We start from the raw sequence: 14414 nt of genomic DNA, 5'->3' as shown, positions 1-14414 counted from the left end.
CAATTTACAACGGTTTGATTTTCTATGGGAGTGGGAGATAGAAAAGTTTCATTTGGCTTGTGAATCACACAAAAACTTGAAAAAAATTTTCGTCTTGGTACTTTACAGCTTTTCTTTTAAAATACTACTGTGGCACTTTTTTTTTTTTTGTATGTACAATAGAAGCTTTATGGGCAGGAATGTGTAGTGAGGGTTGCAGTCATACTACAAGTCATACTGCTTTCTACAACAGCACTCGAATGCTATGGACTTGCTGCCCTGAGTCCAGAAAATTAGTCTCCCGTTCTGTAAAATGCAGGCTTTTTGGTCTTCAAACACTGCTACAAATCTGATGTGAAATGTTTTCCGAAGAAGTATAGTGGAGTGGAGATGAGCATCTGTCTCACTAGCAGCACAGCTGTAACTTAAAACTCTCGAAGCATCAAGGCATCGAGCACTCCATGGGGTCCTGTGAGTCGGGCAGGAGGTGGCAGTTGAAGGGCCAGCTGAAGGAGAAGAGATCAAGGGCTTGGCTGCATTGCTGCTCGGCTGAAGAGCAAACTGAGCGGCAGGGCTGGAGGACACCACCCTGAGGGCTGCACTGGGGCAGGAACATCCCACACACCAGCCCCTGCAGGGGTTCAAAGCAGGCCAGCTCCATCAGCACCTGGATGACAGCGCAGGGGCTCAGTCTTTGAAGATTATACATCAGCAACAAGTAAATAAAGGTAAATTAGATCAATTATGAAGGTAGCTTTTACTCGGTACTGTCGCAGGAGTGTCGCAGCTTCTCTCTGATCAGCAATGGACAGCCAGATGTTTGGAAATGAGGTAAGGTTGTAGCTGAGGCCCTGACACATCTCTACCTCTATAAACTCACATGATGAAGCTGATGGCATGGAGACAAGAAATCATTCAAGCATTCAGAGAATCAGAATCCACAGTCTCTAATACACAAAGGAAATTATGATATAATCTAAGGCCAATGCCTTAACGTTTATGTTTTTTGTTTTGGTTTTTTTTTTGCTAGTGACAAATCATCTATATCCTACAAACTTTTATTCTGATAGGGTTTTTTTTTGTTTTTTTTTAAAGAGTGATTTCAACAGTGGAACTCTGGCTTGGAGCCAAAAGAACTGCTGTATCTGTGACAGTCTAGCAGGAATGTGATCGGGGTCAGAGATAACACGGACTCACTGAAGGGAGGGTAGGTGGAGTTGCCACAGCCCTGTTCATCTGCTCCGTCGGGGCAGTCATTCCATCCATCACACAACAACTGCGGCTGAAGGCACTCCCCTGTACTGCAGGCAAACTGGCTGGGACCACATGTCCCTTTAGATAAAGAAAAAAACACACACAAGAGAGTTATGGAAAGCTAAAGGAGACTGTGAAGAGCAAAGTAAAGGAGAGAGGGAAAGGAAGAAAGTAATAGGAAAGAATTTTGGTCTCTAAAGAAGTTTAAGGGAGTTCAGCAAAGTGTCAGGTGTAAACTGCCAATTTTGGAAGAAGAAATGTAGGGGTAATGTAGAAATAAGGAAGCAGGGAAAAGGACAGAATGATGGTCAGAAGAAGTAAGATTTGAAGAAAGGACCAAAGAAAGGCATTAGAGGAGGGAAGGAGAAGAAAAAGGGAGACAGGAAGGAAAACAAAAGAAGGAAATATGAAAAACAAAGATTAGAGCCAAAGGAAATAATAAGGGCACCAGCAGTACTTCGGTTAAAATGAATTAACTTCACAAAAGCAAAAACTCACTGTCCAGTACAGACACAGCCTGGTATGTTGCATTGAAGCCGCTGTCGGCCACTCCCTCATCTGCCACAAACACCACAGTCATGTGGGGGCCAGAGGAGGTCAGATCTGGCGGAAAGGTGGTACCACAAAACCTAAGACAGGCAGAGGAAACAACAGATGCTTCAGAACATCGTGGTTATATAACTCACACAGAGGAAGACACACATATTTACCCTCAATATACAGGATTTACACATCAAAGGAAAGGATCGTTGAGGGCACAGTAACTGTCCAGGTGGCGGAAAATATCATCAAAAAATGAAATATAAAATCTTACATGCACAGAACAAAAATCAAGGTTGAGGTAGGTCTCACCTTCCCAGGACTCTTCCAGATCCAGTGTTGACACTGTCGTGCACCTCCAAATAGTCAAACTCACACACATCCTGAGTCTCCAGGCTGAAGTTCCTGAAGCTCAGTGTGATGACGTGACCCTCCTCAACGGATATATACCATATACACAACTAATGGAAAACAGAAGAACTTGGGCTTAGACAACAAAGCAAACCACTGTAGAGTGTGTTTAGCAGCCCAGAGTGGTTGTGAATGTACCTGCTGGTGAGGATAAGGCTTTGGGTGGTTTGGACTTGACAGGTAACCATAAAAACCAGTCTTCTGCCCGCCACATTCTGCAAGTAAAATCAGTGTCCATGAGTTCACTCTTGAGTCCTAGGGCCTTTTCAAGTGTGTTTAATTTACATTTCTGTTTTTAACTTAGTTTCCAGTCTCCCACCCTTGTGTTTATGGCTGCAGTTTGCCTCATCTGTTTGGTCGTGGCAGTGTGGATGACCGTCACACACAGACACAGGCAGCAGACAGCGGCCACTGTCACACATGAACTCTTCTCTGGAGCAGCTCCCTGTGCAAACATATAATAGATACATGCACAGATGCACATGAATGCACATGAGAACGAGCACGAGAGTGTACATGTACGTCCGGGTGCAGACTACTGACTGTGTCCAGGCAGTATGGCCCTGTACTGAGCTGTGAAGCCGGTGCCTGCGATGCTGCCATCAGAGCGGAAGGTGACCCACACCGTGCTGCTGTTTGTGTTGACTGTCGGTGGTGCTACGTTACCACAAAACCTGCAGGAGATAAATACACTTTTTATTTTAGTATAGTAGTGGTTTTTTTTTTTTAACTGCTATTACAGGTTTTGAGTTGCCAGTTGAGTCTGAACTTTGCACTGTAGATTCTTAAAAGGATTTGTGAGCAGGAGTTATATAACATTTTTACCATTTCATGGATCATGTTATGACACTTTCCAAGAATGCAAATAACCAAAAAGGTCAAAGTATTCACATGTATTGAAATCGTTCCAAGAAACCTCCAGTACCAAGAAGCACTCTATAATCATGCACAGACCTTTAGTGCCATCTACCAACAAATAGAGGTAGCGACATGAACCCTTATAATTTTCCCTCAGGCAGAACATGTACAAAAATGATACTTTGACAAATTAGTTTCACTTTAGTTTCCATAATCAACTGATGGAAACATGCATACAAGCTAATTTTAGTTCAATTTCAGGTCTGTGTGCCATTTTTATACACTCAGATGTGTCTTTGCCAGAACACACATCCATGCTTTGCCCCTCCTTTTATATTAAAGTCTTCCAACACTTATACTACCTGGGTCAAATAGTAGAACCATATTACTTTCACAGGCCTTTATGAAATTCTTCTCAAGAGTAACAGTGAGTGCAACTTAAGAATCTACAGGCCACCAAAAAGTGACAAAAGCCCTGAAAGTGTTTGATTCATGGATCTTGCTGGGGTCTGACCAACCTGGTGACCACAGAGCTCTGCTCTGTCTGCTCCTGCACCTCCAGCCAGTCAAACAGACAAGGAGATGGTCCCTCCACAGTCAAAAACGAAACATGGATCTGAACCAAGGAGGGGGGTGGGACTCGGATAACCCACACGCACAGTGAGTTGGGGGGGTAGGAGCCAGGGTGGTTTGGGGAATTGAAACTGCCTTCTGAGTCTGTCAATACACCTCCACAACCTGACAGAAAGAAAGGAATACCTAGTCTCAGTTCCACAAAAAGGAAAGGGCCTCAAGATGAAGACGTAAAAAAATTGTTATTCAAAAATAAAATTTTGAATAACACATTACAATATGATAGAGAGTAAGTGGGCATATTTTTCGAATTGCTTACGTGTTTCAGAAAAGGGGATCCTTGTGGGCTGTGGTGTGGCTGTACTGTCCTGTTGAGTTCTGTTGGAAGGGATTGTGGGTAAATTATGGGGCTGTCCACCTCCTGCGATCAGTAGGTCTGGAGGGCCGGTGGACGGCAACTGATCCTCCACTGCCTGGCCTTTTATCTCTAAACCAGGGAGAAAAGGAAAAACACAGGATGGAGACATGACAGGATGTCTGGTCAGAGAAGAGGTTCTTTCTAAATAGAAAAGTCACTTATTCTCTCACTCATTGCGAAAAACCCCTGTACTTTATTTATTGTAAGTTATTGTAATGACTAATTTGAGGTGCAACAGTGACTCACGTGTGAGGATGAGGGCTAGCGCCAGCCCGAGGGCCACTAACAGGAGCAGGGCAGCAGCAGAGACCAACACCACCCACCAGCCACAGCCCGGACTCCGCAGACGCATTACACACACCCCAAACAGACCCAAGCCTAGGGCTGAATGACAGAGCATGCATACATGTACAAATAAACACAGTTTTAACATTCTGCTTGGTTTTTATTTTTTTGCATGTAATTTAGATGTTATTTTCCTTTCCCTCCTTTCATTCAACACCTAACTGGTGTTAAAATGGCATCATATGTAGTATTAAAGAAGACTTAGAGTGATATCTCTAAAGATTAGAGAAAGCTTGCCACCATGTCAGCAACTGCTCCTCTCTTACATTTTCAATTGAATCAAAATGAAAGCTAAAAATCAAATACTGGACTTTGTCTGGTTTTGCAACCAGAAAAACTGCAGTGATTGTGTAATGTAATTTGATCATGTTTTTAACTCTAGTTTACTGACGTGTTTATTCAAATCACATATTTATGATACTGTTTTCAGTTAAAGGGGTACTCCAACTATTTTTTTATTGCCAGGGCAGGGTGTTGGGATTGTGAGAGACAGATCTGGCTTAGGCTGAATAGGTCAAACCATAACCAGTGGACCAGATTTTGACATGTAAAACTGGTGGATTTTCCATTTAATCCTTGGCTACAGTTAACTATTATAACCACGTTTTACCTGTCTGTCTTTACTACTTTTGCAGAAAAAGCCAGCAGAGTTCTAGTGATGCAATGAAATTACTAATCCGATACATATATACACACAGCTCATGTTCAGTCACAGAAAGCAAGCTGATTAGCTGACTCACTAGCTGCTGGTGGTTTGATTGGTTCAGGGGTGGATGAGGATGTCCTGAAGCCCTCCACCCTTTCCTCTCGCTCCCCTTCCAGCTCAAAGGCAGGGTTGCAGAAAACATTCTGTGAGGAGCAGAACAGGAAAAAAGTGGAAATGAAAATGACAAACTCTCAATTTAAAAAAAAGAGGAATACTTCATCAATTTACTCACAAAAGATTTGTACAAATGTTGATTTAAAAGCGAAACTAAGTCTTGAAAGGATAACTGTATTCTTCCTCTTTGCAATGAGCGGTTGAATTCATAAGCAATGAACTCCACCTTTACTCATTGAACACATCCAGGGGTTTTGCTTTTACAGCTTTACTTGGCCTGGTATAACCAGTAGCTCGTGATTGCTAACGTTAGCTAATACTGGCAAACTTCAGCTAAATATTGTTCTGAGTGAGTCATTACTGAGTGATTCTGCTAACTTTATTTATGGTTCCAGTTGTTACGGTGAACGTCTTAGCAAACAGTTGCTTATTTACACATCCAACAGTTATGGACCAGAATTAGCATTTGTCTGGAGTCATGGTTTTGGCCTGCTGGTGACAATAAGTCCAATATTCACTCAATTTTAGCTCTGTTTGTGCTCTCTACTACTAAATATCTGGGGGGGGTTTTGTTGCTATAACCACTATAATCACAAGTTAGATGCTAACTGTGTCTGCTGTTTTGTGCTGAGCTGGTAGCGGGATGCCTGAAAGCAGTGGGATTTCAGAGCTTTTTGTCTCAAAACAGCTGCCGGCTGCAGCTGAAAACATCACAATGAGAGCAGTTAGAGTGAAGCAAAACATCAGACTTATGGACTGAACAGCTAAACAGTGAGCGGAAACTGACTATAAAGCTTCATAAAGCTGAGGGGAGGTGCAGATCTGGGTGATAATTTGCTGTAGGTTCATCATTATGAGTAACCCCTTTCACATTGTCACATTGTTTACACAGTCCTTTGATACATTGAAATTATAAAAATATGGATTATAGACGCTTTAAAGCAAAAGAGAAGTATCTGTGCTATGGTCATGTAAGTGCTGCTTTTGGCCACAGTGGCCAAAAAAAAAATTCAAGTGACTTTTGGGGTCTCTTGGGGTATGGGGCTCTAGGCCCTTGCGGTAATCCAGCCTTGACTGTTAAGTCTACACAAGTACAACTGGCATAGCAGGGTTCCAGGCCCATACGGTTTGAAATGGTGCATTAAGCTATTTTTTTTTTTAATATACTTTAATGCATCATTTATACCAAAAATCAATGCACTGTCAAGAGAAGGAACCTTTAACATTATTAATGTTATTCACTAATGGGCTCTAAATGGAGTTTAACTTAAATGTATAAGGTTTTCTTACAACACAGCACCTTCACTAACCAGCATTATCCATCTTATCATCCTTACTCACCTTATAAATATCTGAAGAGTCTGAGTACACAGCGACTTGGCTGAGGTCAGACATCTTTATCTGTTGTTCCCTCTCACAGGGAAATCTGGTCAGTCCTCCTCTTCTCAAAGAGCCTGATGTTGTGATAATTACATCCAGGATGACACTGTGAGGGAGCCATTTCTCTATGGGGGAGTGTTGCAGATGTTTTCCTTGGTTTTCTTAACATTGTTCACTTTCTGCTCAGACTATACTTTTCCACTGTAGTGTAGAAACCTTACAGCCTTCAGTCTTCCAGCAAAGTAGAGCCCTTTGTTGACCATCTATAGACATAATCCCGATAAAAATGAAAAATAAAAACACAACATAATTCACATCAAAGAATTTTCAAACTCCAATTATCAAAATATCCATGTTTGCTGCTTTTCTTCGTCTTTTTTCTAGTGTAGCACAAGCAGCATTGACTTATATTACTCTCGTTTTGTGATGGTGTGTGAGTGGTTACAAAAGAGTTTTAGAAACTCCTTCACAGTTCTGAGCAAAGCCGAGTCAGCTGAGAGGACTGAGCAGCGAGAAGGAGGAGGAGGAGGGAGCTGGCAGGGAGGGGGAGAAGGGGTGAGGGTGGAGGTGGACGTGGGGGTCCCTGTTAAATCTCTATAATCCCCATAATTATCTTTTAAGCTCCTAAAATGCTTTATTCACACGCACGCTTGCATGCCCAGACATTAGTGAGCAGGAACACAAAAACAGAAATGCAAATACAAGTGATGTGAGCACTACGCACCATTTTGAAAGAAATAACATTGGCACGAAGACAGCAGGGTTTGAGTCATTTAGAAAATAATTCTGGGTAATTAGGCATCAAAACAACAAGAGACTGGGATGAGGTTTTGGTTTGGGAAGGGTGAATAATGGCTACAAGTGCTGAAGAGACTGTGAGATCTGAAATTGCATTAGTTACACAAAGCTGGCTCATGACATAGCAGCTGAGTGTCCTAATAGATTTTTATTTAAAAGTTTCGGAGCAGCTTTGACTGAGTAAGAGATATAAAAATGTTACCAAAGAAATATCAGACGGCAGAGAATCCTAAAGCAAGAGAAAAAGCTAACATTGGTGCAATCAGAAATGAAAGTAACAGCTGAAATCTGTGTTCTGTCCTGAATTGCTCAATCCCTCCTTCTCTCTTTGGTGCTGCCACGTTAATGGGTAATCAGTCATCAAATAAAGCAGCTCACTGCAGGTCGATACAGACACTCTTGCTGTGTTTTCTGTCACTCATAGACACAAACCCAGCGCATATAGTGGCTTGTCATGTATGTCAAGTCTATACTTTGGATCCTGGTCTTCATCTCTGCCCAGGAGGGTGAGCATTTCAATTCTATGTACATTTGCTTTTGTGCGATTATGTCAAATTTATATGGATCGGTGCCATATGCCTCTGTTGACGCATAAGTCTGTTTACTTCTTTTGTGTGCAGAGATGCAACACTTTTATTGTTTGTGCTCTAGTGTCCCTGCAGGAGGAAGAGTATTATTATGAGGAACTGTACATAGATCCACAGCCTCTTAACTGTTCAACTACAGAGAGCATCAAAGGCGGAAATGTCACCTACTCACAGGTTAAAAAAAAAAAATATATATATATATATAATAATATGCTGTACATTAGAGCTGAAATTATTACTTTCAAATAATTATTACAATGAAATGTTAATTCAGTTGACAAAGAATTTAATCACCGACCATTCTTTTTGCTTTTCTATGATCTGTCATTTTCAATTGAATATCTTTTTGATTTTTGGATTGTTGGTCAGGAAAAACAAGTCATTTGCAGACATTGCCTTGGAACCTTTAAATTTACAATGGGTAATTTTCAATTATTTCTCACCAAACAATAATCTATTGATCAGGAAAAAAACTATCAGATTAATCAACAGCCACAACATTAAAACCAGTTACTAGTCTTGATGTAACATTCAAGTGAATGGGAAAGTGTATGTGTATTGAGGGGCAACACTGAATTAGGAAGGTCTTTCTTGTCATGTTATAAAAGGAACTAGAAGCCCTAGAAAGTGAAACAAATCAAGCATCTTTTAACTGGAAAGCTTTGTGGTACTTAATTTAACTCCAAAACTGACCATATGTTTCCTCTACAGGGAGGTCTGGAGGGAAGTGTGCTTACCTATCACTGTGGCCCGGGGCAGTACCCTTTCCCGGTCAGTTACAGGCTCTGTGGTGCTGATGGGGAGTGGTCGCTCATGAGAATAGCCAATGGCAGACCGGTGTCAAGGGCCACATGCAAAGGTAATGTTGTAGATGACGACGGGTTCTTTATGATGTGTACACAAAAGGACTGCTGTTCGCAATCTGAGTTTTCTCTCAAAACACCACTCTGTGATTTTCTCCTCCTGTTCTCCACGCTTCTCCTCATCCTTCATCCTCTTTTCTGTCTTTCCTTCTCTCTCCCTCTCTCAGACGTTCTGTGTCCAGCTCAGATCCAGCTTGATCATGGCGACTTCTGGCCCAGGAATCAGTGGTTCCGTGTTGGGACAGCGCAGACCTTCTCCTGCCTGGAAGGGTTCACCCTGTATGGGTCAGCCCAGAGGCACTGCACCCTCTCTGGGGAGTGGACAGGGACCACTCCTGTCTGTGACAACCATGGTGAGGAAGGAGACGATTACAAACCTTCCTCACGATAAAGCATAAATCATGTGTAATATATGGCTATAATTTACCATTTTACATCAGTGCATCCACTTACATAACGCCCTGAGCCCAGTTCATCAGATGTAGTAGAGCATATAGTAGAGTCTTAGAGGGAGTATGCACTGACTAAGCTCATACTTACTTAGGTTTACATGGTAAAGCAGCTTTTGATGAATACAAAAAAGATCCCTATGAACAGATTTTAAAATTATATTTTAATACAAAAAAGGGTTCTATTCTGAACACCTCTATATAGCGCAAACACAAATATCATTTTAAAAACTGCTAGTACCTCAAAAAATTAATTAGCATTGTATATTTAGTCTACTGTTACCCCTTCTGTCTTTAAATGCAGCTGACGAATGTAACGATCCAGGGATCCCACCAGGGGCCCAGAGGTCAGCAGGTCGGTTTAACACTGGAGAGAAGGTGGTCTACCGGTGCCAGGCTGGTCTGGATCTGCTCGGGTCGGCTGAAAGGGTTTGCCTGGAGAACAGGGAGTGGAGCGGCTCAACACCACGGTGCCAAGGTGTTTTAGATATACGTGTCTTTCCTTTAAAACATCAGACGATTCATTTCTAAGACCAAAAAAAAATAAAAAGGGGACTAATCTGATATGAACAACAAAACCTCAGTTAGTTTCCAATACTATTATAACCAACTGTGCACTTACAGCAACTGGCCATCACAGTAGTACCAAATAAGTACACAGTGAATAATCATATTATGCTAAAACATTCATGCGTGCTATCTTTGTGCTTTACTGCAGGTCTGAATACCTTTGACTCCCCCGAAGTTGTGGCTGAAGCCATGGCAGGGTCACTTGCAGGAATCATGGACGTAGTCTCATTAGACTCCAAAAAGGAAAGTGGGTATAACTTGTATCTCTCTTGACCATATTGCCAGTTTTGTGAATGTTGCTGCACAAACAACATGAAATTTGATGTGCATGTACATAAACTTGTTAAACAAAGACACAGAACAACCAGTTGAACTCAGCTGCATAAAAAAAATGTTTACTTTGTGTTTGTGTGATAGCTGCAAGAACATCCTTTGGCCGAACCATCCATGTGGCTGATGGCAGTCGTATGAATATCTACATTTTACTGGACACATCAGGAAGCATCAAAAAGCAGGACTTTGAACTATCCAGGAATGCCACCATTGCTCTTATCAGAAAGGTCTGTACCAAATGAGCTCAGTTTGATTTAACAAGATTTGATAGGTTTGATCTGACATTTCAACAAGAGATGTGGGTAAAAGGCAGAGATTTAAAAACAAACAAAAAAATAATTCACATGGGTCTACTAGTTTTCCTGTCATCTTCCATCAATGGGTGTGAAACATGTCTTCTTCATTTACTTTGTAGTTGGACAGCTACGAGGTACAGTTGAAGTTCCATGTGTTGTCATTTGCCAGTGAAGCTAAAGACATTGTAGACATCAGAGACACAGATATAAGTAGTAGCACCGAGGATGTCATATGGAATCTGATGGATTTCGACTACCATAGTACGACTCTTCTTTTTATTCTTGAATTCCATTACAGTATTCAATCATTAAGGCCTGAAGTAGACAACAATGACACACCAATGTGTTCAACAGTTAATTGAATTACTGATCAATTTATGTTTCAATCATTCAGTCTTTTGTATTTGTTCATCTGCAGGCCACGGGCAAAAGACAGGCACCAATCTCCACTCTGCACTGCTCCGTGTCAGTGAGGTGATCAGCTTCTTGAAGCAAAACAGTGCCAAGAACCACTTTAATGAGACTCAGAACATCATCATCATAGAAACAGACGGTAAAGACTTAGAAAGTGTTTCACAAACTCATGCTCAGAAGCATCTGTCGAGCATTTCCAGCTCGTAAAAAACCTTTAACAAACCATTAGAGCTCTATTGATATTATTAATATTTCTTTTGGGAATTCTGCCTGCAGGTTACTCCAACACAGGCACCAAGCCTCAGTTCACTCTGGCCCAGATCCGGCACCTGCTGGGCTACAGCACCACACTCAAAGATCACACAGATGAGACATTGCTAGGTATCGTGCAAAAACCACGAACAAACAAAAAAGACAATTTAATCAATAGTTATATATATATATATATATATATATATATATATATATATATATATATATATATATGTATTTCTTTCTTATGTGTTTAATGTGTGTTGACATGCTTGCCTATGTGCTGTACATGTATTCATTATCAGTGTATTTGTGTGTTGGTTTTCAGATGTCTATGTATTTGGTGTGGGGGACCAAGTGAACAAAGATGAGTTGAACTCCTTAGCCTCAAAGAAACGTGGCGAGCAGCATTTCTTTGTTCTGAAAGACTTCAAAACACTGGGAGAGGTGTTCAACAGCATCATTAGTAAGTAAGAGATTGCTCTGAACTCTAAGGTACAAAACCTTCATCAACTGCCGAGGTGTTCTCTGTTTGCAGCTGCCAATTTGTCGGTACAAAATTAAAATTGGAGAACACAAAAGACAAAAAAAAGACAATCAGTGTTTTTTTTTTTTAGAATCTTAGGTAGCCAAAACATTTTTTCAACATAAACATTAAAACACAAAAATTATCAGTATTTTTCACATTTATTGCTTATTAAAAGCTAATTCTAACATTTCAGTTATGGAAGTTTAACATGTTTCATGATGCAGGTGACAAAAGTGTGACAATGTGTGGGGTAGCTCAGGAGGACGTCTCCAAGGAACAGGAGAAGGGTGGGACACGAGTCTACACCAAGCCCTGGCACGTCACTCTGAAAGCAGTAAGAGCTTTGCACACACTCAGTCACTAAAATCATAATCCGTTTGATATTCAGAGGGGATTTTCACACACAGGTAACACCTTCCTCCCTTACAGTCTGAGTGGGGGCCTAAGAAGTCGTGTTTTGGATCCATCGTGAGCCAGAACTGGGTGCTGACAGCCGCTCACTGCTTTGCCAGAGCGAGCACAGACAAAGTCCCCTACCAAGTGGACATAGAACATGGTCAGTGTCAGTATGGGAAAATATTTTTGGAGACTGAGATTCATGGAAAGAAAAATAGAGTTAATGGGAGAAAGAGGGAAGTGGAAAGGGGGGGCTTATGAAAATTTGATGTGTTGGGGCCGTTAAATGTTTGAAGCAGTGTTGATTGCATTGTTGCATTGTTTTGGATGTTTAAATCTCAATCACAAATGCACCAAAGGCGCACTTTTCTAGCATGCCTTCCTCAGCTCACTTATACACAACACTACAGTGTAGAATATGGCAGCTCTAAATTAAGTTTTAAAGTTCTTCCTGTTAATATTGTTAACATCACAACCTTTTATGTTGAAACAAGGGGCTGCTTCTTTGCTTCCCAGGTGATGGCACGGCGAGGTCAAACACGGTGATCATGCACCCCAATTATAACGTCAACTCACTTAAACACAGAAATGTATCTGAGTTCTATGACTACGATGTAGCTCTGGTGAAGGTGAACAGGAGTATCCCTCTATCCTGGAAGGCCAGGTAAGAAAGCCCAACAAAAAATCTTTAACTATCAGCCACTCGGGATTCACCCAGCCTAAGGGTAAACATTTTTTTTGTCATGGAGAAGGTGTCTGTGGGAAGTGTGCATTCTTGTATTTCCATCCTTGTGTAACCTAGACAAGGGAAAAATGTGCACAACTAACATAAATATTCCTAAGCGTCACAGTTGAGTGTGTGTATGCCACATGTCATACAACAGACCTATCTGCTTGCCATGTACCGTACCAGCCAGCCGAGCCATGAAAAGAATCAACTCTACCTGTCAGGAGCACAGTATGTGACCTTTTGACCTTTACACTCTAATAAATGAGGCAAGAATTTGTTTTGGGACAGCAGTTGAGTCTGTTTAGCAAAAGCATTAATATTATGAATGCAAGGACATATTTTGGCCCTCTTAAATAATATAGTTTGACATAAAAATCTGACTGAAAATCCTGAATAAATTCTCATGTGAAATGTAAAATGAATGCGTTTTTACAGGGAAGGAACTACTTCATCATGAGGAGACTGCTGCCTTTTTCATCCATAAGAACTTGGAACGTAAAGAAACACATATTCACACAAAGAGTCAGGTGAGAGTGGCGATTTTCCAGACTGCAGGCTGCTTTCATGCTTACACTCAAGAATGTGGTGGAAATATGTGCGTTTAAATATAAACATTACTACGCTGTATTGTTTGGCTGTCTGCAGAGGCCTGGCTGTGTGGAGAAGGCCAGGCAAACACTGACAGAGCCCACAGATGTGACTTTGGATGAGTACATACCTGACCGATTCCTCTGCTCTGGGGGCACCTCCGGATACCAGGATGCAATCACCTGCAAAGGTCTGGACTCTGTGCTGATAGCCACCACAGTTCGACCAATATGGGATTCACAGTAAAGTTACATGTTGTCTCTTTTTGGATAGGAGACTCTGGTGGATCCCTGTTTCTGCAAAAAAGAAAGCGCTACTTTCAGGTCAGAAAGATTCTCCTCATTTAAAAGAGCCTGATCCTGCACAGTGTGATCAGTATCACAGTGTCTTTTCTCCTGTTTTAATCCCCAGGTGGCAGTAGTGAGCTGGGGCACCACAGATGTATGTGACCCACTCAACTCAGCTGTGAGAGGATACAACAGTGACAGGCCGCCTCCTGATGCTCGAGACTTTCACATCGATCTCTTCAAGATAATGCCATGGCTGAAAAAGCATCTGGGTGAGCAGATCCAATTCCTGCCTGAGATCAACTGAGAGGATCCAGAATCAGTCTGCAGTGATCCACTTGGATTAAGCCATAATAACACAGTGCAGAATTCAATAGAGCTCATACGGATTTGGTGACGTCTTTTTTCATCACACATGGGAATGATCATAACCAATCATAGATAGTTATATCAAGTGTTTTCCAACACGTAACAGTCAAATGGAAGACCAATGATTTTTTTTAGCTGTGTTGCACTCACTTGCAAAGGAAGACTTTTCTGTTAACAAATCATACATTACATATTAAGGTAATTCTGTTTGTTTTTTTCCATTTTATTCCTTCTCAACCCAACATGTAAAATGCACACATAATCAGGTCATGAGGCAAATACATATACAACAGAAATATACCTGTACATTCATGTGGTTACGTTGACTTGTTTCTTATAAAACTGAATGGAAAGAGCTGATTCTGTGCTGCAAGT

The 14414-nt window shown here is 41.3% G+C and overlaps 2 protein-coding genes across 2 annotated transcripts; one reads left to right on the top strand and one right to left on the bottom strand.

The window, feature by feature from the left end:
- Window positions 1–142: 142 nt before the first annotated feature.
- Window positions 143–6720, bottom strand: LOC120792545 (membrane frizzled-related protein). Its single transcript, XM_040131804.1, has 13 exons — window positions 6540–6720; window positions 5119–5227; window positions 4280–4417; window positions 3935–4102; window positions 3561–3780; window positions 2728–2858; window positions 2504–2629; window positions 2323–2399; window positions 2086–2234; window positions 1732–1862; window positions 1177–1311; window positions 741–868; window positions 143–646 (listed from the first exon to the last, which is right to left on the bottom strand). The coding sequence occupies exons 1-13, from the start codon at window positions 6591–6593 to the stop codon at window positions 422–424; spliced, it is 1791 nt and encodes a 596-aa protein (XP_039987738.1). The 5' UTR covers window positions 6594–6720; the 3' UTR covers window positions 143–421.
- Window positions 6721–7752: 1032 nt separating this feature from the next.
- si:ch1073-280e3.1 (complement C2) lies at window positions 7753–14264 on the top strand. The gene is made up of 19 exons (XM_040131775.1): window positions 7753–7882; window positions 8028–8137; window positions 8675–8822; window positions 8994–9179; window positions 9580–9753; window positions 9994–10092; window positions 10263–10405; window positions 10594–10735; window positions 10893–11027; window positions 11165–11269; window positions 11469–11606; window positions 11894–12003; window positions 12099–12225; window positions 12582–12729; window positions 12950–13023; window positions 13231–13322; window positions 13441–13573; window positions 13657–13706; window positions 13795–14264. Exons 1-19 carry the CDS (start codon window positions 7831–7833, stop codon window positions 13975–13977), a joined length of 2349 nt encoding a protein of 782 aa, XP_039987709.1. The 5' UTR covers window positions 7753–7830; the 3' UTR covers window positions 13978–14264.
- The last annotated feature ends 150 nt before the right edge of the window (window positions 14265–14414 follow it).

This window comes from Xiphias gladius, chromosome 7 (assembly GCF_016859285.1).
Source record: "Xiphias gladius isolate SHS-SW01 ecotype Sanya breed wild chromosome 7, ASM1685928v1, whole genome shotgun sequence".
Taxonomy (NCBI): domain Eukaryota; kingdom Metazoa; phylum Chordata; class Actinopteri; order Istiophoriformes; family Xiphiidae; genus Xiphias; species Xiphias gladius.
This window is presented reverse-complemented; position numbering and strand designations above follow the sequence as displayed.

Excerpts from the sequence above, each read along its gene's own strand:
- LOC120792545 (XM_040131804.1), bottom strand. The coding sequence starts at position 6,593 with ATGTCTGACCTCAGCCAAGTCGCTGTGTACTCAGACTCTTCAGATATT. Across the intron at positions 4,418-5,118 it reads AATCAAACCACCAGCAGCTA|CCCTAGGCTTGGGTCTGTTT; the intron begins GTGAGTCAGCTA and ends TCTGTCATTCAG. Across the intron at positions 1,312-1,731 it reads GGCTGTGTCTGTACTGGACA|GGACATGTGGTCCCAGCCAG; the intron begins GTGAGTTTTTGC and ends CTTTATCTAAAG.
- si:ch1073-280e3.1 (XM_040131775.1), top strand. The coding sequence starts at position 7,831 with ATGTATGTCAAGTCTATACTTTGGATCCTGGTCTTCATCTCTGCCCAG. Across the intron at positions 7,883-8,027 it reads CTTCATCTCTGCCCAGGAGG|TGTCCCTGCAGGAGGAAGAG; the intron begins GTGAGCATTTCA and ends TTTGTGCTCTAG. Across the intron at positions 12,226-12,581 it reads CCAAGTGGACATAGAACATG|GTGATGGCACGGCGAGGTCA; the intron begins GTCAGTGTCAGT and ends TTTGCTTCCCAG.